The following is a 23,614-nucleotide window of genomic DNA, read 5'->3' as shown; positions in this document are numbered from 1 at the left end:
TGAAAACATTGGTCTCTGACAGCCACAGCAGTGAGGCTTTACAGTTGGAGTGCCCCAAAATGCCCACATGCCGCATTCAGTGTCTGTACCCAGCCTAAAGAAGGATAACACCCCCTCCACTGGAAATAAAGACTATATTTGTAAAACAATTAATAATCTTATCCTTCTCCATCTATCTGTGCCTTCTTTAAATTCATGACCTGGGAGCCTAACAAAGACCTGCAAGGCTGGATATCTGGCCTTGGTGGCCACGCTGTGATGCCCCTCTGGGGAAGATCCAAGCACCAAAATTGAGTTTCAACACAAACTGCGCCATCTCAGCTTTATTTTTAATAAACAGTAAGTAAGCACCGTCGGCCTTGTTGACCATTGTACCTCTCCATAATGAAAGTTACTTATGTTCATCAGCTTGCTGCAGAGAGGTTAGCAAAGATTTATGCTTTGTTTTAAGCACATTGTAGAATGACCTCTGTATTCACATAATCAGTAGCCCATTAAATCTTAAAGGGAATTTTTATCCCAGGGACTCATTTCTGTCACCACTAAGGGATCCAAGGGAACATCATGGAGCTGTGTCAGGGAAGGGTCAAGTTGGATATTAGGAAAAGGTTCCTCCTCAAGTAGGTGGTCAGGCACTGGAACAGGCTCCCCAGGCCAGTGGTCACAGCCCCAAGCTGCTGGAGTTCAAGGAGAATTTGAACAATGCTCTCAAATGTAGAGTTTGAACTTGGGGTGGTTCTGTGTGGAGCCAGGAGTTGGACTTGATGATCCTTGTGGGTCACTACCTACTTGGGATGATCTATGACTCTGTGTTTCTATAATTTAGTAATAAAGCTGTGAGCAGGCTTGGGACACATGAAGAAATACACATTTTTAACCAGGAATAGTCTCCTAAAATATTTGGGGAAGGAAAAACTGGAAACCTTTGAAGTGATTTTCAGTTGAGCTTTTGAAGGAATTTGAAGGATGCTGTTTGTGTGCAACAGCTAGATCATTTGGTTTCTGATCAAATACTGGGGAAAAACTTCACATTACATGTCATTCTGCGTACAAATTTATCCATTGTCAGATTTGACCAAAGTTACTTGGAGATATGCCCCTTTCTCCTTCTCCATGGGCTCAGCAACTGTGCAACCTGTGGGAAAACAAAAGAAAGCAGAAAGATTTGCCATTGCATTGCTATATGGAAAATACCAGTAGGATCACTGTAATCACACAAGTCACTGATTTCTTTTGAAGTTGTCTGCAGTCAGGTAATGTAAAGATGAAGGTTTTACTGGAATTTCTCTCTCACGGTACTCCAAATTCTGGCTAAGGTCTGTGGATGTAGCCACCAGTGTTTGGTAACACATTAGTCCTTAGATGGTTAATGACATTCATCTTTACTGGACCATTTTCAGTCACATCATACTTAAAGAAAAACATGAGCAGCTTTCTTTATCTTGTTACAGAAGTTAAGGAGCAGATAATGCTAAGTTTTACTGGAAGCATTAAGGGACAATGCATTTTTAATAGTTACATAATATTGCAGGCATAACTGTTTATCTGAACATTAGGCCTGAATATCTGTCTCTGTTCCTTGTTACCTTTTATTACCTCCAGCTCTATAAACATCTCTTCCATTTCTTCAGCTAATGAAAACCCTACTATATTCCTGTCTGCAAAAGCAGATACCTTTTTTCTTGTGTTCTCTATGTTCCCCCATGACATTGGTTCAAAATAAATGGTGTTGTATACCTAAACATTTTTTTCCAAGATAAGCCTTAGGGACTCCCAACTGTTAACAGTCTACAGGAAGAAAAACAGCATAAATTCCTTTCAATCCATATGATCTGGCAATAATAATAACCGGGGAATCACCTGATGCTATTTCTTGTGCTGCTCAGTTAAAGGAATGTGTTTCACAGCTGTCACCCAAACCAGGTTTTTTCCCTGGTGTTGGAGGCTTGGAATTGGTCAACTAAGAGAGTACAGGGTGAGCAGGAGCACTGTGAACAAACAGCACAATCTCTGACCCAGTCTCTCTCAGCTCCCTAATTGCAAGGAAATCGCCTTGTGCTGATGGCGTCACAGAATACTTTGACCTGAAAACCTAGCCTGCAGCCTTCACTAGAAGTAACTTGATGACGTCTTGCTAACAAATAAACCAAAGCACTGGTAAAACAAACTATTCCCACTGTGCTGGGTGATACCCAAATGCACTGTGAACTCAACCCCATTTTTCTACCTAAAGCATTTGTGCCATCCCATGCCTGCAGGGTCTGGGACACCAACTATGTGGTAGCAGTTTTATGCTGCTGAACACTACACTGTCTAGATGCTCTGCTTTGACCCTTTAGAAGGGCTTTGCACATTTCACAATTTCAATCTTAATCTTCTCATGCATTTATGGTTTAGAATTTCCCACCTTATATGCAGATAAAGAATTTCAGCAGTTGCTATCCTTCCTTCCTGAAGCCAAGGAATTAAACTAGATTCTTCTTGTTCTGACCTACATTAGAACACAGATGGTTGTTAATATTTAACTGTACCTTAATCTTTTGCTCATGAAAAATATTTACACATCTCATATTAGGGTAAGAGATGCTTAAGGCAGTCAGGATTTGGAAATTGTCTGGTATTTTTGTGTTTGAACATCTCAGCTGGTGTCAGAAGTCTTCTCAACCCCTACCATGCATTGTATCCTGATGTTCTGAAATTGAAAATGTATAGTAGACTCTGTCTACTATATTCATGCACCTAGAAGTAGACCTGTTTCTTGGAGATGATGCAAGTCCATTGCTTTGTGAATTTCCATAGAAGACGCAGGCAATTGTTGCCTACAGAAAAACCTCAGCTGGAGCCTGTCCATGCTCACTGTGCAGTCCAGCGTGTGGGTTTACCTGCTGGTAGCTACTGCAGTCCAAGTCCTGCCATACTCACAGATATTTTTCCTGCCTAACAGTCTTGTCATTTTTTTCTCCACCTTTTTTTTTAATTATTGTTTTCATATGGACACAAACCAAAAATTCCAAAATGATGATTGATTCTGAGTGGTTGATTTGTCACTTCTCCAAGGCCTTGATTTTTACAGAGTGGCTCGTCAACCTTTTGTGACTCTCAGATCACATTAAAATGTCACAAGGTAGATAAAATATATACTTTTATAATACCCACTTATAAATGGTATTACTGGCAGAGCCAGAAATGAGATGAAGAGATTCTATTATCAGAAATGTTTAGGAGGTTGCATCAAAAAAAATGTTCAGCTTAAGGCTTTTGTAAACGCACGGCTAGAGAGCTTTCTGGTCTCTAGCCCTCAGAGAGAAATGGGAAGATGAAGTCTCCTTAACAGAAATATGTATACATGGACAAAATTGTGCAAGCTTGTAATACCTCAGGAAGCATGACAGGACAGGAGCGAGATTTCTCAGTCATTTATGTCCAAGTGTGGTGGGGGTTGGATTTGGTTTCAAAGGCAGACAGATAGTCTCTGTTTAAACTTTTTTTTGAAGTTATGTTGAAGTCTCATAACTACCAAGTCTTCTGTCTGTTTCCATGCAGTTTTGACAAAGATCTGTCAATTCCAGATAAATTAAGCTATCTCAACATCTGTGAAATAGCTGGCTGCATAGACTGTTCACATACCCCAGCTTAGGGAAAGACAGCAGTGGGAGCTCCTGTGTTCATGGACCCTGGAGAATCCACTTAGGAGAAAGATTACTCCAGAAGACATTGATCAGGGAAATACTTACTTCTTTAATACATCAGTCATAAGATATCAGTTATGAAGACAATTACAGTAGCATTCTGCTTTCAGAACAAATTTTAATTTATGTTTTTACAGTACCTCAATTGTTTCAGGCTTCTTTCCTCCACCAATGGGCCCTTAGACAACTTCTGAGAAGTTCTTCTGCTGGACTCTGTTCGTAGGGGTTGTTATTTTCTTCTCAAGGGTAATGTCACAGCTTTCCTGACACTCTGTGAAAGTCACAAAAATGCAGAATTCAGGTCTTTAGAACATGCAAGATGGATTAAACAGGCTTCTCAGATGTCTCCCTTGCCATTTCCAGAGGTTCTCAGCTTCCTCTAGAAATAGTGCAAGTGCATTGATCTGTTTATTGACTAAATTCCTGCCAGTTTTTTTCCCCAACTCTTTCTCTCCTGATACATGTCACTGACTTGGGCTCATAATTCTCACTAACTGTAGAGTAGTATCCTTCATCCTTATCACTGAAGGCTCTCTTCCCACTTGCTTTTATCAATCTCGTTTCTAGGGTTTCCAAAACCAAACCAAAACAAAAACCACAAAACAAAACAAAACAAAACAAAACAATGACCATCTTTCACTTCTTCTCAGTGAGACTCATAGATGAGTGTTGGAAAAGAGGAACGTTCCCAGAGGATAGCTCCATGGTGTCAAAATGATATAAATAATTTAAAGTTTTGTTTGGGGAACATATTCAGCTGGAAGATTTACAATTTTTAAAATTTTTAGAACACATTAAAAATTCAGGATTGTGATAAATATTCAAAAGAGAAAAAAAAAAGATTTTAAATATCACATGGTATTTCAATATACAATGCCAAGAAGCAGAAAAGGTTCTGATGTGGAAAATTCTTAATTAATATTCCAGTAAGTATTCTTTGGCTGCTCCCACTCCTCCCCTTAACTTACCGTGTAAGATTTTATTCTATGTATGTGCTATAAATCCTCCATTCCACATAGGGAAATGCCTGTTATGGGGATAGGGCAATAGGGAGTGACCTGCAAGATTGACAGTTTCTAATTCTAATTGTGATGGGCACTATCAGCCTATCTACCAATGGGATACTTATCTTTTACTTGAAATGAATATTAATTAATTCCTCCGTAAGAAAAAGAAAAAAGCAAGTAGATTCTCAGTCTCAGCGAGTGAGCACGTTAATTGTCATCAATATCCTTAAGTATTCAAAGCATTATTTCACCTGCAGAACAGATTCTCTAAAGGGCAAAAGAACATAGTTCTCAAATATCAAAATTATGTTATTTTATATTAATGGACCTTGCAAATATCTTCTCTGTTTGTCAGCGTTTGCAAAAATTCTATTTTAACTGCTGAAAAGGGGACTGAACTCCACTAAAACTCTGCATTTCTCCTTTTGAGTTTCTGTGCTAGCAGGAATCCAACTCATTTTGATATAAAATGAGAACTGTAAGTGAAGGATAGAAGTAGGGGATCTTCACTCTGTTTCTGGTTTGTTTCCTTTTTGTTCCTTTGTAAAACAGTAAACACCTGTCTGGTGATCAGGATTGCTACCTGCTGCTGGCTTCTTTTAAAATGCCTTTTGTTACCTCTCTTCCAGCTTCACAGCCCCCCAACACTGAGGTTTCCATGACAGAAAACTGTAGGTTCCAGAAACAAAAGCAAGGTCACAAACACCAACCTGGGGTTGTTGGAGCAGGCTGGCAGAGATGGGATGTGTGGGAGGCTGAACTGCAGCTGTCAGAGCCAGGAGACAGCTATGCCTCTCCTCTCACTTTTGAGCCTCTTCAACACTCTTTGTAGGAATCAGAGACAATTACTGTTTCAAACATCTTTGTCTCTGAGGGTAGTTAAGTGCTCTGAAAAAAAAAAAAAAGAAAGAAAGAAAGAAAAGAAATAGCCTTGAAAAGAAAGGTAAGAAAGATACTCAAGAATCACAGGACCCAGGAGAGCTTCTTCTTTCAAGACAGTCAAAATTTGAATTGACTTGCTATATAAACTAAGGAGAATCTAAACTGAATAATGACTTAGTGAAAAACCTGTAGTCCAGCCGTGTTTGTTTGTAATGCCTAAAAATGAAATTGGGGCCTATCATTCAAACCTATTGCTATAGCCTTCTAAAATCACAGCTTTTCATCTTTAAGAAATCCATTCTTGTATTTTTCTTCCTTTTTTGAAGAGAGAGAAATAGTGGGATTTGCAGTGACATTCACCTGGTACTTCAAGAAATGTTATTATTATTGCCATTACAAGGTAGAAAACTGTGTTTAAACACGGGCTGTGAGCAGCATAGCTCTGCTTTCTCAGGCAAGCTGCTCAGTGAGTAGTGAACTGAAGAGTTCACATCTGATTGCTCACATCAGTTTCCCAAAGGATATCCCATCCTTTCTCCTGGCCCTGCTGGGAGTTCCCGAGGCTGATGTATGGCATGTGAGTAGGGCTGACTGCAGTATTTTTGCCATCTTACACAACTGCTCCATGAACCTTCCATTTGCTGATGAGCCAGTGGAAGACTTTCAGATGAAAGATGCCTGGGAGAGGGAGAGCCCATTGATCCCAAGGCAGTACAGGCTTAAGCCACTGATAACTCTTACTACTGTGCTGCAGTGTGATCCCAAATCCCACATTTTACACATTTCTCCAGAAGGAGAAGTTTTTAATCTTGTAGGCCAGACATAGGCTGCCAGTCAGAGGCTGGGCAGACTGCTCTATTTGGGGTGTCGATGTTGTAACTCAGAAGGGTCAGGATATCCTTAACTGATGCCTGCACCAAGAAGTAGGAAATATCTGACCAATGGAAATGTTTTTTTACTCCTAAACCCAACACACTCCCCTGATTAATGTGCACAACCCAAAACTCCTCCTTGACTTGGGTATCAGAAACATCCTCTTGGGAACAGAAGGCAAGCTCATAGTCTCTTTGATAACATCTACAGTGATTGCAGGTTATATAAAGACTGGGGACTAGACATCTTGCCCCACAAATACGAAACCTGGATTTAGGTTTCTATATTGAGGGAATTAAGATATTCCTTTCCCACAGATAGCCCCATACTCACCTGAATGAGTCTGAATCAGGGAATGCTTGATAGGAGCTGGCAACCATTCAGAGAAAAGCATGAAAGCCTCAATGTAAAATGATGTGACAGCGCAGAGCTTGTTGAGGCACTCACCTGTGCAAGTTGGTGCCATACAGTTTTCAGACTGGGTCTCCAGCCTGCTGCAGTACTTCGTATTGAGCAGACTTTTGGGTACTGTGGATCAGCAAGCTGAGGAACAGGGCCAGGGCATGCTCAGCATCAGCTCACGGGCTCCTGCATCTTCAGGTATTTTCTGTTCAGAGCATTTATGGGAAAGGCAGTTTGTCTGCTCTAAATCCTACCTGTAGCATTTCCATCTGTTTCTCTTTTCAGAGGAAACTCTATATCAATTCCTCTGAATTAGATGAAGTGCAGTAGAAGAATAAAGAATTCAACTGAGTGACATTTTCTTTGCTGTGTCCAGAATAATTTGCTCATTCAAGGAGAAAAGTAGGCGAAGATCATCTGTAGTACTGATTCGGAGGGGTAGCTTGCTCACATCTCACGGCTGAAGAGATTCTTGGGTGATGCTGCTCAGACAGAGCCTGACTAATTCTGCTGCCGAGGCACTGGATTATCTGCAAGTGGTTGAGGATACCCTCGCAGTGTTACTGATCTAGGATGTTCAGAGCTGGCAAGGCCCAAATCACAATGTAGAAACACACACAGCAAGGGTAAGCAAAGGCAAATTAAAACTAAACATGTGCACAGCTCAGGGGGTAGTGTTCACGCACAGTTTAATTTCAGGGGGGTCTAAATAAGGACGAGCTGATGTGAGTGCTGTGCTTAGAGAAGCCATACTCTTAGAGAACTTCAACTATCACCTCATACAGTCTTAAAAATGTAAATATTGAGACATCTGTTATTTTTTAATATATGCATTTGGGCTGAACAAAACTGCAGGGAGGGCTGCTGCAGACAGCAAATGAGCCAGCTAGGACTACAATGTCAGACAAGGAAAGTCATAGAATCATAGAGTCATCATAGAACCGTTTGAGTTGGAAGGGATCCTTAAAGGCCATCTATTCCAACTCCCCTGCAGTGAACAAGGACACCTACAGCTAGAGGAGGTTGCTCAGAGCCCCATCCAGCCTGACCTTGAGTGTCTCCAGGATGGGTCTTCCATCACCTCTCTGGGCAACCTGCTCCTGTGCCTCACCATTCTTAGTGTAAAAAACTTCTTCCTTATAGAATCATAGAATGGCTTGGGTTGGAAGGGACTTCAAGGATAATCAAGTTCTAAATCCCCTGCCACAGCCAGAGTTGCCAGCCTCTAGGGCAAGTACTAGATCAGATTGCGCTGGGCCTCATCCAACCTGGTCTTAAACATCTCCCAGAGATGGGGCATCCATGATCTCTCTGGGCAACCTGTTCCACCACCTCACCACTCTCTCAGTAAAGAACTTTCCCCTGACATTTAACCTAAATCTCTCTTGTTTTAGTTTAAAACCATTCCTGCTTGTCCTATCACTACCTACCTCTGTAAAAAGTTGATTTCCCTTGTGTTTATAAACCTCCTTTAAATATTGGAAAGCCACAATGAGGTCTCCCCACAGCCTTCTCTTTTCCAGGCTGAATAAGCCCAGTTCCCTCAGCATATCTTCATAGGAGAGATGCTCCAGCCCTCTGATCATCTTTGTGGCCCTCCTCTGGGTCCTCTCCAAAAGCTCCACATCTTTCCTGCGTAGGGGGCCCCAGACTTGGATGCAGTACTCCAGCTGGGGCCTCCTGATGGCAGAATATTCAATCTAAATCTCCCCTCTTTTAGTCTGAAACCATTTTCCCTTGCCCTATCACAACAGATCCTCCTAAAATGCTTGGAATATCATCAGTGGCTTTACTGATTTTTTTTTTTTGCAGTGTTATTTTCATCTTGGAAAATGGTTCAGAAAAAGCCAAGGCTTTAAGGGCAGCCTGGGTTTCAGCAGAGACCTTTCAGGATCACTGAAAATGATGACCTTGGTCAGAGGCGTGCTGACCAAATGAGCCCCTGCTGCTGCTCCCTGCTCCATGACAGCACCCATCCTACATCCCAGCTCCTCCTGAGGCAGATGGGCAATTAGTCCATTTTAAACAGCTCTCACATAAACCAGACTGCAGTCATGTTAAAAAGAAAATAATACATCTGTTTCTGGAACCTGACTGCAATCCAATTTCTTTAAAGGTTGCATGATACAGATATCCCAGAAACAGCTCTGCAGCCACAGGAGAGATTGATTCTGCTTCCCCTCTTTTGCCAGGGAATAGCCTCAGCAGAACTTTCAAATTGATGCTAATTCACTAGTTTCAAAGGGCAGATGAAATAAATCTTTAGTAAAGAGGTTTGCCCCAAGAAGAAACTGCCAGTTTAAAGAGCTTAGAGCTCCAAGTCGTCAGCCTGTGTACTCTGTGTAATTTAATACTGGTGGATCTTGGCTAACTTCATTAAGAGGATGACAGTGAAATTGAGATAAATCATCCCATGAGGGGGAGGGACCAATATAGAAAAATAATATAATCAGCAGGACAAGTTGGTTATACTACCACACAGATAACTTTCTTTTACATTAATGTTAAAGTGAGTTTCATTAACATAAACTATACATTTTTGCAACTGAGTGAGATTTTAAATTCAGATACTTAAGTTCAGGCTTTGTATTTGAAGCTTTTCAACACAAGTCCTCTGCAGCACCCCTCTCACTTACGTTTATTCCTTTTCAGAGGTATCATGCTGGATGCTGAGAGAACAGCTGCTCTGGTTTAACCATTCTCTTATTTCAACTTTGGGCCATAACTGATGATGCACATCTGCAGGGTGGTCTTCGCTCTGTATTGGAGCTAGCAACTGAAGAGGAACAGGCATGAGTTGTCACTCAAATTTTGGATGAGCCTTGTCCTTCCCCTCTCATCTTCCCACCTCTGCACTACCCACATACCACTAGTCCTTTAGGATGGGAGTTGCGCTGTGGTTACCATTTTTCGCATAGAGCATCAGGTACCATTTTTCACTTTGACTAAATGCAGAGGACTATACGACAATGCCTCATCGGTCACTTCCAAAGGCTTTTGACCTCAGCATTGACATGATTTACATGGTAGGCAGATGCATGAATGCCAGTCCAGAGGCCTGCCAGTCACTCTGCATTGCAGGCAGTGGATACAGCTTCAGTGAATGAAGGAACTTGGTTGCTACAGCTAAGGAGGTCACACAGCAATATCTCTGGACTCTGCAATTGTGGATGTATTAGTTTCCTTAAACAAAGAGCATAAATAGTCTATACTTCATCATAAAAAATTATAGTGTTAGATTGAATGAAATCCGAGAGCCTTGGCTGAAACAGGAAATCCCTTCTTAATATTTTTATTCCATTTGCATTGAGTTACAGTACATTTCCTTAGTACACAGCACAGGAAAATATTTTTATAACTGATTGATCAAAAAACTTTCTTTCTACATCAGCCAAGGGAAATGATACAGATCTGCAGTGACAGACAACCTGACTTTGAAATAAGAGCACTAAGAAGCATTAATCACTGCAATAACTGACCTGTCTCATCATCTGCTAAAAGAGACTTAAACAGGGACTTACAACATAAATTATGGAGTGAATAATCACTAGTTATATCTGATCCCTCACTACTTCATTTTTGAAGGTTGACAGATGTTTCCTATACAGTCAGGGCAGTTACAGGTGCCATGTTGCCACCAGTTGCAATGGGTTGCTTTGTTTGTTTTTCAATATCCTCCTCCATTTTCAGGTCAAATTTCCATAGGACTCTTTGTATTTATGTATTTAGTAACCCTCAGTGGATTTCTACTTCATGCTTTGTCTAGCTCTTAAATCCATTAAATCTTTTACCCACTGCCTCAGGAAACTTCTAGTTTTCAGTAGGAAGTGAGCTCACATTGAGATCTCTCACAAAGAGGAGTTATCACAAAGATCCCTCTACCACTTTTCTGCTTATTGTAAAGTGTCCCTTACTCCAAGGACAAAATTCCTTGTTTTTTTCTTTTCATATGAATATATAGCAAGTGAATCAACCAAATTTCACAGAATCACCGCATGGCTGAGGTGGAAAGGGATCCCTGGGTTCACCAGGCCCAACCCCTGCTCAAGCAGAGACACCTAGATCAGAGTGCCCAATACCATGTCCAGGTAGCTTCTGAAGATCTCTCTGGGCAACCTGTACCTATGCTCAGTCATCTTCAGGTATAATGTATACAGCAACATTAACTAATAATAGAATAATTAAAAAAAAACATCTGGAAAGTTGCTGAAAGCTTTCTAGTCCCATTCACAATCCTAAGGCAGGAGCAGCCATAATTATGTTAGTCGTGACAGGCATTTCTCTCATCTTTTCTCCAGGAATGAAGATTTTTCTCCAAAAAAATTGAGATATTCACCTCACTTGGACTTTCTGGCTGCAGCCATTAATGAAATAACCTTTTTTTCTAACATTCACAGACATTAGCGGCGTATTCCAATATGACAAAATTTCTTGCATTGCCAGCCTCACCCTATGTGGAAAGGAATCAAAGACTTCTTTATGAAAGATATATTTTTCCTCTGATGCCTCAGTTCACAGAAATATCAAATATTTCAAAGAGTTTTTGAAATATTCCTGAGTTACTGCTCATTAGCAGGGATAGGAGTATTCTCCATCATCTGAATATCTTCACACAGCAGAGAAGGGGGATTAGGGATATTTACAAATGCAAAGATTGACTACAGTGGTAAAAAGCCCACAGATAGCTGGTAATGTAGGTAAGTATTATAACGGGGAAAATATGCTGTATATGGGTCATCATTTGGATTTTCCATCATTTTTCAAGTGTTTCAGACTGCAAGGGATATTTCACTTGAACTTGAAAAAAATGCTGAAGAATAACTTGTTTTTTAAGCATGAAAAGAACTGAGGGAAACCTCCAGTGAATAGATGTATCATACCAATGTTTCTTTCACAGAATGAGGAGTTTCTTATTAAACAGTCTGAATGTTAAGAGCAATCAGAACTTACATTTGCTGCAGCTTATAGTATAAAGCATTCTCTGAGGACTATGCTGCAGCAGAGAGTAAGCAATATTTTCACTGGTCATAAATAGACCTTTCAGCTAAAATACGTAATGGCAAAGGAGAAGGAAAGGAATGAAATTTCATTCATTTATATAGATTGGTACTCAAGCATTTGTATTTGGCTTTTTCTGAATATTTTTTTGTCTTACAGTATCTTAGGCATAATTAAGGGTATGAAACTTTATAAAATTGGGGTGTACCATGCTCACGTGAAGAATATTATGTAGTGTGAGTGAGTGATGGGATGTCCATGTTTTAGGAACTAATAATATGTGTGTTATATTAAGAAATGTTTGTGCATCCTATCACCAAATTTTTGTTCTCTTATTTTCCTGAAAATCCTGAAATTTATTTCCATTCCTTTACAAAAAACACTAATGGTGAGAATATTTTCCTTTGGTAAAATGGAAAGGTAGCACAAATCAGTCATCTACCGGTTTCTAAGCCTGAAATAGAAAATGTTCCTATGACTTATGTAAAGAATTAAAAACCACTAAAAACCTTCTAAGATCCTAGCTGTACTTAAGTGTATTAAAAGGAAGACAAACCTAATACCAATAATGACTTTGACCTTGTAGTAGTTTAGTTGTGGATCAGAGAGTAAAGGAGAGTGTAGTTTAGATATGCTGAGGGAAGTAGGTTTTCCTTAAAATGTCTCTCAAAATAAAGCCTTCCCCAGGATTTTTCCCATGATGCTCCAGCTCCAAGCAGGAAGGAGGGTCTCATCCTGAGACCCTTCTGTCAGCTTTTGTTGCACAAGCCAGCAGACACAATAGCTGTTGGGTGGCACCAACACAGGCAGCTCATGTGAGCATGCAAATCTTTTTTTCTTAGGAAGTCAGGCGAAGAAAACTCCATTGCTGACCTCAGATGTCCAGTAACTCAGGTTCAGCTGAGCTCTTTGTACATTGTGCTCCATAAGGTGTGTTGCCAAGATATAGAATATGACTTGTATAATGTGTAAGCAGCAGCTGCAGACTTTAAGCCAATGTTACAAGTAATTGGGTGAACTCCAGCCTCTTTTGAGATTATGAGAATCCTGGCAAGAGCTTTTAGGAGTGAGGACTCCAGTCAATAACTGCAACCTGTTCGGCAACAGGAGGAATGCAACTAAGATTTGCTCAGCTCCTAGAGAAAAATTCCTGCACCTCATTCAAAGTATTGATTCTTCTACATAACTCTTAAAAATAATAATAAATAGTAAACACAGTACGGATTTCATAACAGGAATGAGCTAAAGCCAGTGCTCATCCAGGTGTCATTCTCAGAGAAATGCTGTGTGCCTTCAACACAATTAAAATGTAAGCACATACAATTTCTAAACATCAGCTGGGGCCTACAGCTTTCTTTTCTCAATTTGCAGTGATTGCTGTAGAATGATGCATAATGACTCACTTGGCAGATTGTCTTTTTGCAGAGGTACAGGTAGACCTCATCTGCAAAAGAGATAGATTATAATGATGTTTTATCCCACTTGCTAGAAAATAATGACTCCCTATCACTGATTTATCTCTAGGAGATGGATTTGTGAATATATGTGAAATTAGAAGCTGTTCACATGAGGTTTTAGAACCACTGTGGATGACAGTAAGATTGTAAGTTCATTTTTAAGCACATGGGAAAGGTTCTTGTTGAAAGCAAAGTCTACTGAATATTTATTACTTACTCTTGTTCTAACATGCTCCAGATTTTCTTGGAAATCTTCATTTTCTGAAGTTACTAATGCTTTCTAAACCTATGAGTATACTAAACACAGAAAGTGTAGCTGTTCTTTCATTCCTCGATCTTCTCCAGCTGCTGTCAGAACTAGTTTTCTCTGTTACCAGATAAGTTAATGTTTTCTCTTAATAGTAAAAGAAAGACTTTTTAGACAAGACAAATAATGGTATCAAACAGGAATAGTGTACAAGACTTGTGATGTAGGCTTGCAACAGACTCTGAAAACAATGCTGACAGTCTGGCATGCCTCTTCAGTTGTGGCTTTGTCACATAACACCATGTGCCTTTTGTTACTATGCACAGGCACTAGATTTCACCTGTAACAGAGTGTTCACCTCCAGATTACTTTCTTCTTTAACGCATAAAGTGATTAGCAGGCAAGAACTGAGCAGTGAGGATCTGTTCAATAAAGACAACGTTACCTTTGGTAAGTAATTTATTTCTCCAAAGAGAACGCTCCTTCATTTCACCTAGAAGAATATACTCTGCAAAAACATACTTTTAAGTGGTTTATGTTATAGGGGATAAAGACTGGGAAAAATCTGTCAGAAAACTGCTTCTTCAGAGCAGCCCTGCAGCTCTAGCAGTTTGGAGTTATACGTTCGGGGTCATTTGGTGCCCGCTTGTGGCCTTTTATCCTGTTCCTTTCTGCCTTGGTGGTCTTTTTGAGAGACTTTGGTGAAGAAGTGTACCTTCATGTACCAGAAGAAGCAGTGGTACCCAAGACCTGTCCCTTCAGGGATTGCTCTATAACTGTGTGCCAGAAGGACTGGGAAGAGGCAAGGTTTTGGCTATGGTCTTGTGTTGCTAGTGACAAATAACTGCTAGTTAATGACTCTTGCTACCAGATGTGGTTTTCTTTTCACCTGTACTTTTGGAGTTTCAATCTGAGATGAAGCAAGATGACAGCAGAAGAGATGTAATGTATCCTCAGTCTGATGCATTGTTCCTCTAGAGAGATGTTCTGAAAGAAACTGGGTTTCATTGCCCTTCTGCAGAGTATGTGGTATCTCCTGGAGTGCTGATACATTCTTTGTCACCAACAATCTGAAAGTTCACATGGAAGCATTTTTATTTTTTTTTTTTGCTTTTGTGGAGACAGGCACTTGTGTAAAACGAATGGATCACAAAATAATAACGAATAGGGCAATTATGAGCAGAACTCATTTGTTATCTGCTGCCAAACCTCAGCAGTCGAGGGAACACAGTCATATGTGCACCCTAATGAAATGTGACAGGTGTTTAGAGACCGAAGGCTGACATTTGCTGACGGCATTGCCATCTGCACAGGCAAAGCTGCAAGTATCCAGACATCATAATCTGTTCAGGACTGTTTATTATGGTACCTCCAAATTGCAAGTCACAAAGATCCCAAGGTTGTATCTCATCAGCTCTGCACACAGCCTCATTACTGCAGCTCGAATCTGAATTCTCAGTCACTCAGTGTGCTCCCTAGCTGCATGGTTAACTTTCCAAATTATCAAGTATCCTAATAGTCTGAGATACAGATATTTGAAAATGGGAAGAAAAAAGACACACAAAATAAGAACAGCACATGCACGCACACACACACACAAATCAACAAGCCTTCTAGCCTGCCAGCAGGCAGAATAGAAGTTAACCTAATTCTTACCAGGGCAAATGGAGTTATATAATCTGATTTATAAGAGTAAGGGATTTTTCAAGGAAGTGAGGATTTAGCATATATACTATATAGTCGTTTTGATAGCTTCAGAGTCAAAACACAGCTCTAGTTTCTACAGTCCTAGCTCTACACACATCACAGGTGCAGGGAAAACTTTTTTAAAAAATGAAACATACAGTAAAGATATGGGCTGGTTTTGGTTTGGATAGCTTTTTTTTTGCCTGTACCAAGGAAAAGCATTACCTGAGTTGTGCTGGAACACAGATTCAAACAGGGACTAGGGGACCGATTCTGTATTTTTTCTCAGACAATATTTTTTTTCGGAGAAAGGAAGAAGGTGACCTTGAGAGATAAAGCACAGGTCAGCTGGAGTGAAAAAGAGCAGGCAAAAAAAACCAAACAAAAAAACAGTGGAGGTTAACTTAATCCTGCAGGCTTCAATGATTCCTTGAATTGCAAGGAAGAAGAGAAAAGCCTGAAGGCACGCATCAAGTTACAGAAGATGTGCCAATTTGAGTCTGGAAGAAAATGTTTTTTCCACACATTAGGTATGCTGAAGACTGGTCCTGAATTCCAGACTTGCTTGCTAGAGTGTTTTATTTCCTGCCTGACAGTGAACAAGGAATACCCTGGGGCTTGCTGCTAAAAACAAACCAACCAACCACAACCACAACAGCAGACAGAGAGACTTGCTTAGCTGCTCAGTCCAGTGCAGGAACCTTTCTGGCCACATAGAAGGCCAGTGCTCTCTGCAGAGTTCTGCTCATTGGAGCCTGGCTTGCTGCCTGTTCTCATCCAGACAGCTCCTCTGAGCGTGGTGATGTCACCTGTCACCTGATGTAGGCACTTATCTTTGAAATCAGCTTCAGCAAACAGAAGATAAAATTTGGTGCCTCCTGAGCTGAAACAGAGCTCCCAGCTAGGTGGCAACCCATTGTCTAAAGTGCTGAGGAAACACCAGGAAACACCAACACCAGGATTGTTCTTTCATACAATTACCAGAGGGGAGAATGTTGTGGGGGTGATTCATTTAAATTTGAGAATGTTGCAGGAATGCACTGGATCCTCTCAAGAACTTCTCTTTTGTAGGTCTACCCACTTGACTTTTTTTTTCTGGAGGTGAAAATATAGAAATAAAGAAATGTATGAGGTCAAGAAAAGAGCTGCAGGGTCAGCTCAGCATTGAGAGGGCTGCTTTCCCAGGCATTGCAGCTTCTGTTGCTGCCTGCAGCTTTCAGTGATCTAAGCCAAAGAGAACAATAGGACTCTCTGTTCCCACCTAATGCTCAGTAATGCAGTCTGTGGGAAATCAGATGTCAGACAGACCTAGTAAACTGTCGTAAGTCAGGGCAAACTGTTTCCCAGGAATAGTTTTTGCCTTAGAACTAAGTATTTAAGATGAGTACTCGGTGAGTGCATCAGCAAGAGTGTACGGAAGCACTGGCTGACACGGTTCTCCTTGGAAATAAACCTGTACAGTGAGCTGTGGGAAAGGGTCAATATTCCACCAAAGAAGCAAGAATGCTTTATTACATTCACTTTCCTTGTTCAAGAAGTAGATGGTTCATCTTGTATCTGAGGTTTTCAGAATGAGCTGTCCTATGTGAAAGAAATGAAGGAAAACAGCATTAGTAGGAGATATGTTTACTAAGAAAATATAAATATGTGGCAAGGGCAACTACTATAGCAAATGGAGACAGGGGCTTAATCTTCCGGGATGCTTATGCACACATAAATGCAAAGAATAGTAGCTATTGACTCCCAAGGGCAGTACCAAATGTTTCACTCTGCCAAAGGATGCTGTTTAAAATCTTCAACAGATGCAAGGAAGCAGCATCGCAGTCTTCAGAACAATACAGTAATGTTCATCCTCCACCTCAGATCACAAAGCCTGCAATTTGAGACTTCACCAGCTGATGTTCCTAAATGGATTTCAACTCTGAAAGCACACATAGATCACCTTCCTTAAAGCTACTAGGAGCATCCTTCTTCAATGTTTTTAGAATCAAGTTAGGTGGTTTAGTTAGGTGAGAACTAATTTTCTCTCTGAATGAGATCTACAGCCAGCTACTTTTACCACATATGTAAATGATTCATGATGATCTGAACTCTGTTGCCTCCTGCTATAGTCCATGGAGGAAGAACAAACAAACAAAAAAACCCCCACAACTTTCTTTCCTCTTGGACATTACTTATCACTGCTACTCACCTTTAGTGAAAGAAAAAAGAAAACAAGAAAACACACCATGGTGGAACACAGAATTCCGCAGTCGCTAAAAGTGAACTACTGTTGTTTTAATGTTAAAGCTAGCAAGCTCATATACAAAATCCAAGTAGCAAGCCACTGGAAGAAAGATTAATAAAAAAAGATAAGCTGCCTATGTTAATTAAACAATCCGTCTAGTAGAAAAGAGCACCTTAGAAGCAAATGCATTTAAAACATCCATCTATTTCTTGGTGTTCCCCAGAGAACTCAGGCATAGCTGATGTGTACATCCATCCTTCTGTGGGACTAAATAAATTGGCAGAAACGTAGGTGTCTTTAAAAGCAGAAGCCTATACACACTGATGTCCAGAAAGTTTCATGAAAGTAGTTACAAAAATAGACAAAAAGAGATTTTGCTTTTGCTCCCTTAGAATGGGATACAGTTCAAATTCAAAACCAATAGGCCTCAGAGAATCCCTTTGTTCTAGAAAACATAAAACAAGGCAGAAGGCTCTTTCAACACTTATCCAGTGGGGCCCCAAAGAGCCAGCCATGAGAAACCAACTCACCGGAAACCAGGCTCCATCAGTACTGCTGCTGCTTCTTCTGGAGCAAGCTTGGTTTTCCTCTTCACTTCTACATTCTCTTATAACAATTTGATTCATGTGTTGCAGGAACCAACTGAGAGACATGAGGCTATGCCAGTATCTAGATCTTCACTGATTTCATTTTTTATAAGTCCCCAAAAGGTAACCAAGTGAAAAGAGTGAATCCCATATTCTTTCAAGAATATATTCTATTTCCTCTTATCCTTTTCCCAAATTTAGATTAAGCACTGTCAGAAAAGGCCTTTGGTAACGACTCATTAACTCCTGCATTTGACATTACCACTCATGTAAAGGACAACTGCAGCGTATTTCATGGTAGTCACACTGAGAACAGCTACATTGCTATTTTCATATTCTTATTATTGTAGATACATTATAGTCAGAGATGCATAAGAATACTGCAAAAAAAAAAAATAATCAGAGATGATACCATTAGAGACTTTAATTAAGATTGTAGATGCATCATTTGCTGTTGATTATATATTCAAGATTTTCCAGTTCTGAGTGATAATGTTACCATGGAATTCTTTTATTTTTCATAAATGTTAAAATGAAAATGTTGGTTTCCAAGATACACTGTGTTTTTCATTTTATAGTAGGGATTTCCAGTGTAACTGCCCAGAGCCACCAACTTTATGAACAGTGCTATTTAGTAATCTCTTACAACATTTTGCTGTGGCCATGCAATTTCCATTTAGGTACTGCTGCTTTATGAACAGTGTCTGATTACATTACAAAGAACAACACAAGCACAGTAATAAAACCATGATAATCGACCTAAATGAAAATAAAGCAAGTGCAGTGGCAGGATAGATACAAATACCTGATTTTACTTCATGAAGGGAGATGCAGTAAATGTACTTCCATATTTGTGCATCCTTCTACTTATTGACAAGTGCTAAAATGTGGTGAATTCGTTTTAAATATATTTAGATACAATTTTGATTATCTCGCATTTTTAAGATAGAAATTATTGTGATAGATAATTCTTCCAGTACCACAAACCTCCCAAGCACACTGCTTTTCTGAAAAGATTTTCTACATAATCTGAACATTTCTTCCCTTCTTTTGATGAGAAGCCAGAGACATGTAAGGTGTTCAAGTTTCTTTATTTGTAATCAGATCTGCATCACATCTGTAATAATTTATAGACTGTTTTTCTCCCAAAAATATGATCTGTCCATGAATTGACTAAAATTACCCGCTTTCTCACTTGCAATATAGATCTCAACTACATACACTGGATGCAAATGGAGTGCAGAACATCCTTTGCCAACAGATAGGAGATACTAAATGCATGCCTTAATTTAGAGATGCATACTATAGATAGGAAACGCATTATTTGGGTCTCAAAGAAAACTACACTATTTATGCAAGGGTATTTGTTTTTCCTTGACAGTCTCCTATCAAACCTCCTCACGGTTCTGTGAGGCTTCCTATCATTCTTCTCTCTCCAAGATGATAGACTTCTGACAGCACTGAAATGAAGGGCAGAGGTACTGGTTGAGTAACAGTGTGTCTAGAAGGGCTAGGGCAGTAAAGACATAATGCAGAATTGAACAGTGGGAGGAGGGGTGGAATAGGCTCATATGAAGTAATGGCAAAAAGCCTGGATTCACTGGTTTTTGAAGTTCTTATTTGCATAACATAGGGATTAAGAAGAAAATATGGACATGCAAACAACTTGCCAGACTACTACAGATACAATTACCAGAAAGGTATACAAAATACATGTCTTGCAGATTTCTGTGGGAAAAAAAAGTAGAATAATCCCAAATAAGTTATGTTTTTGTTGACCTATAGTTCTCCTTCTTACATCACTGTTGGCAAACACCATTTTGCACCACAGAGCCTCCCCAGCAGGCTTACTTTCCCTCATCCACTCTTCTTGCCTGCTCATCAGCCTCAGAATTGAACCTTGACTCACAGTCAGTTTTCTTAGGCTCTCAGAAAGCAAAGATACAATGAGTGCTCAGAAAAGAGCTACCTCCTAACTGAAGGACAGCTGAATAAAAAGCTAATAGTAAAAAATAAAAAAAAAAAGACTATTACAAAAAATATGTGCATGCTCTAAGATCAAAATTTCCACCTTTCAAAGCTTGCTTGGCTGAGGAAATTCAGCCAGTGCCAACAGAAACAAACAAACTGTGTACTTGCAGTGCAGTTCAGTTTTAATTCTTAGAGGATTTATAATAATTTTAATCATGTTGAATTTTTCTTTGCGTTTTTCAATGAAATGAAGATTGAGCTAGATCATTATCTGGTATGAGTCAGTGCTGTTACATTAAAAAAAAAAATAGGAAACAAGCAGATTTCAGAGTCTTAATATTACAATATGTGGCTATTCATGACTAAGCCCCTGGCCATGAAAAAGAATCCTGGAATTGTTTAACAAAAGCAGTACAACATAGTAAGTAATAGCCAATTACTTAAATCAAAAAGTCTCTTTGAGACTCTTCTCGCTAAGTAGAAAAGCAGTTATGAAAGTTTGTATCCTACTTTGCAGATTCTTTGCATCTGCTTCTAATATATTTCTAGGTATATTACTACAAGAATTCAGATGAAGTAGAGCTACAAGCCATTTCCAGAATGAAATAAACTATTATTCATTTCAGCTGTGTAATAGTGCAATCATCATTACAGTAAGGAAGCATAAAAGTGAAAGATATATTTATTTAATATGTATTTTCAGAAATATCATGGATTTCTTCAGCTATATAGAGTAGTTAAAGGATAAGTTCTGTATTACCAGCTTAAAGCAGTGCTATTTAAGGTCAATCTATGTGACAATTGAAAATATCTAAAGTCACTTTATGCCCAGCAGGTGAGAAACTTCTACCATGACAGAATTCAGACACAGTATTTCCATCCTTCAAATATTAATAAAGTCAAAATCCTTTTTTTTAAAGCCACTTCAGTATTCATTTTGGTAAATTGTGTCTCAGCAAACTTTCGAAACTGGCATAGCTAGTGAACTCCATATCAGCACATTGGTTTCTCTTCTTTCAATATTAAGAAAATTAAAAGGAGTGGTCGAGGCACAAGTGATATTCATACAGAAGTTCAGAAGTACTTCAAATAAATAGATCAAAACTTCAGTACTTATTTTAACTTCTTAAAAAAAACCACAAAGATCACAGATCTACGATCACAGTCATAGATCATAGTTGCTGCAAAGTCATAGTGGATGCCTTTCTTTTTTCCACGATGCAAAAAAAAAGAAAGTGGTTCATGGAACTTACCAAATCCATTTTACACCACCATATCACATCCATGGTTAATCCATGGCCAATCAAAACAAATGACAACCTCATGTGTCAAAGCAGCCTGAGAGCATTCTGCTACACTCAACAGCAAACTGTTTCTTCTATGAAGACAGCTTCAGTGAACCCAGTAAGACAGAGGAGAGTCCGGCCAGCTGGCCTAGCAGCAACACTGCACGCAGAACCGACAGGGAAGTACACTGACAACAAGCTTCAGAAAATAAGTCCATACCATAAGAGCTTGTGCTTGAAACTACCTTTATAGCTATGGTTATTGTTTCTGTTAAGAGGCACTGCATAAATATGAAGTTTGTCATCTAATGCACTTAATATTTTTCAGCCGAGGACTACTGCAGCTTTACTCTATGCCTAGGTGTTGATTATACTTTGGTTTGCTTCACAACAGTAACATGGCGCTAGCAGTACAGCTGATACTAAAGAGAAGGCTGAAAACATGGCAGACAGAAGGATCATTACAAACTAGCTGCTCCTTTACTTTTTTTCATGCTTCTTGGTTAATTTTCCTCTTTCTAGCTGGAGGCTCACGCTGCTGTTAGTTCGCTTCTCCTTTTGTTGGTTCTCCCGAGAAACTTGCTGCACAGCTTGGAGGATAGCGGTCTGCACTATCTGCTTGCTGGCATTCTGCAGCTTAACCTCGTCTTGCTCTGGCCCTGGTTTCTCACCTGTCAGAACCAAACAACAAACAAACAAGGTGATTTAAGCATTTGTGGCTACTCTGTGAATGCAAGAAAGATAGAAATAAAGAAGTGGGAAGGTGGAAGATAGGAGTACTTGGGAACAGCTTATGACATAGAGAACCATAGGAGATGCTGTAGTAGGATACAAAATGCCTGCTGCATGCTTAGCATTGTCTGACTGAAGAGGGAGACTGAGTCAGAGATCTCAGCTACCCACTTCCCAGCCCCAGGACAGCTGTGTCTTCACAGCTGAAACAAGTACTATTCTATTTTGCAGCATGAGAGGGAAACAGTTTTTTTTTTTCCTCATCTATCTCTGAATCATATCCTTTTTGATTAGAGGTGAGCATCTCTAAGGGGAATTTGACTTCATTTTGCAGTTCTGATGCATTTTCCTTCATGACCATAAAGGGAAAAAGCTTTCTTTAAGGTTTCTATTTACTTAAAATTAAAAGCCCTCACCCATCGAATTCCAGTTGGCTTAAAGGTAAAAGTTTTCTTAAGTGTAAGACTTAATCCTTAGCTACATTTTCAAAAGCATTTGAAAAACATTAAGAATTGCTCAGGTTGCCACAGGTAAAGTAAGAAAACAAGTAAACAAACAAAACTCCACTATCAATAGCAACCTAAAAAAACCATGCATTTCTTATGTGATACTTTCTTGTTTTGCCAAAATGCTAAAACCTGGAGGAAACAAAGTAATGTACTGTGACAGCAAACGTGGTAATGAAGAAAAGTAGATTATGTTAAGAGGTTTCTCTTTTGGTACTACTTTGCCTCCTAGCAGAAATGATGATTTGGTAGGACAACAAGGAGTGCTGTAAAATGGTCAGAGTTCATCTTGATATAAAAATAATAATTCTGAATTAGTGAGATGTCCACCTACAGAAATTTAGGAAAATGTATTCTTGCTAAAGGAAATGCTTAGGGTAGGTGCTTATTTGCATGACTAGATTTGATTTTAAAGGCTTTTGAGATAATCTTCTCAGTTCTTTCTTAATCAATTGTTTCATACTCAAGTAGTTCAAGAAATGGGATTTGTATTTCACTGTCTGTTTTGAAGCCATTTATTATGAATTATGTTCTGAGAGAAGTAAAACAGAGTGAATTAAAGATCAGATGCTCTCATAAGAGGTTCACATTTGGAGTTGTGGGACACAGTATTCCTAAAGAAATAGTTGGAGGAAAATTTAAGATAAATAGAAACATAAAGTAAAATCATCAGTTTATCTTATGGAAGATACTACAAAGATCGTGAGACCAAACCAACCACTAGCAAAATAATTAAACCTTATTCTGTAAGAACTAAATAATTCATTATCTCCAAAATTTCTTTGAAAGGAGTTCAAAAATATACTTTTTTCTATCCATGATATTCATGTTATACAGTTTCTGGCTAAAAGTAAAATATAGGCATGGTTTGTTTCTATTGAAATAAAATACATGAAAGAAAAAAGCAACACACAACTGTATCAAGACTACTCTCTTTGACTACAGTTCAGAGGTTAAAACCATAAAAACTTAGAAAACATGTTTTAATCTCAAAATAATAACTGAATGGAATCATTTGAATCCTTGGCTCAGTCCACTTCCCTGATTCACTTTGTTCTTACCAA

General features: G+C 39.3%; 1 protein-coding gene and 1 long non-coding RNA gene across 3 annotated transcripts in view; both read right to left on the bottom strand.

Annotated features, from left to right (window-relative positions):
* Positions 978 to 5,354, bottom strand: LOC110393177. Of its 2 annotated transcripts, none has more exons than XR_002434872.1 (4): positions 5,315 to 5,354; positions 3,830 to 3,960; positions 2,408 to 2,491; positions 978 to 1,135 (listed from the first exon to the last, which is right to left on the bottom strand). It is a non-coding gene; the product is annotated as an uncharacterized LOC110393177 (long non-coding RNA). The 2 variants fall into 2 exon arrangements; XR_002434871.1 differs by having other exon boundaries at positions 5,280 to 5,339.
* The window catches only part of AKAIN1 (A-kinase anchor inhibitor 1), a 30,389-nt gene continuing 25,904 nt past the window's right edge, over positions 19,130 to 23,614 (bottom strand). Inside the window, exon 4 of the mRNA XM_021388181.1 lies at positions 19,130 to 21,983. Within this exon, the coding sequence (XP_021243856.1) occupies positions 21,793 to 21,983 (191 nt within the window). The 3' untranslated portion in view covers positions 19,130 to 21,792. The remainder of the gene's footprint in view (positions 21,984 to 23,614) is intronic.

This window comes from Numida meleagris, chromosome 2, assembly GCF_002078875.1.
Source record: "Numida meleagris isolate 19003 breed g44 Domestic line chromosome 2, NumMel1.0, whole genome shotgun sequence".
Classification (NCBI taxonomy): domain Eukaryota; kingdom Metazoa; phylum Chordata; class Aves; order Galliformes; family Numididae; genus Numida; species Numida meleagris.
Note: the sequence above shows the minus strand (reverse complement) of the source record. Positions and strands in the feature narration are given on the sequence as shown.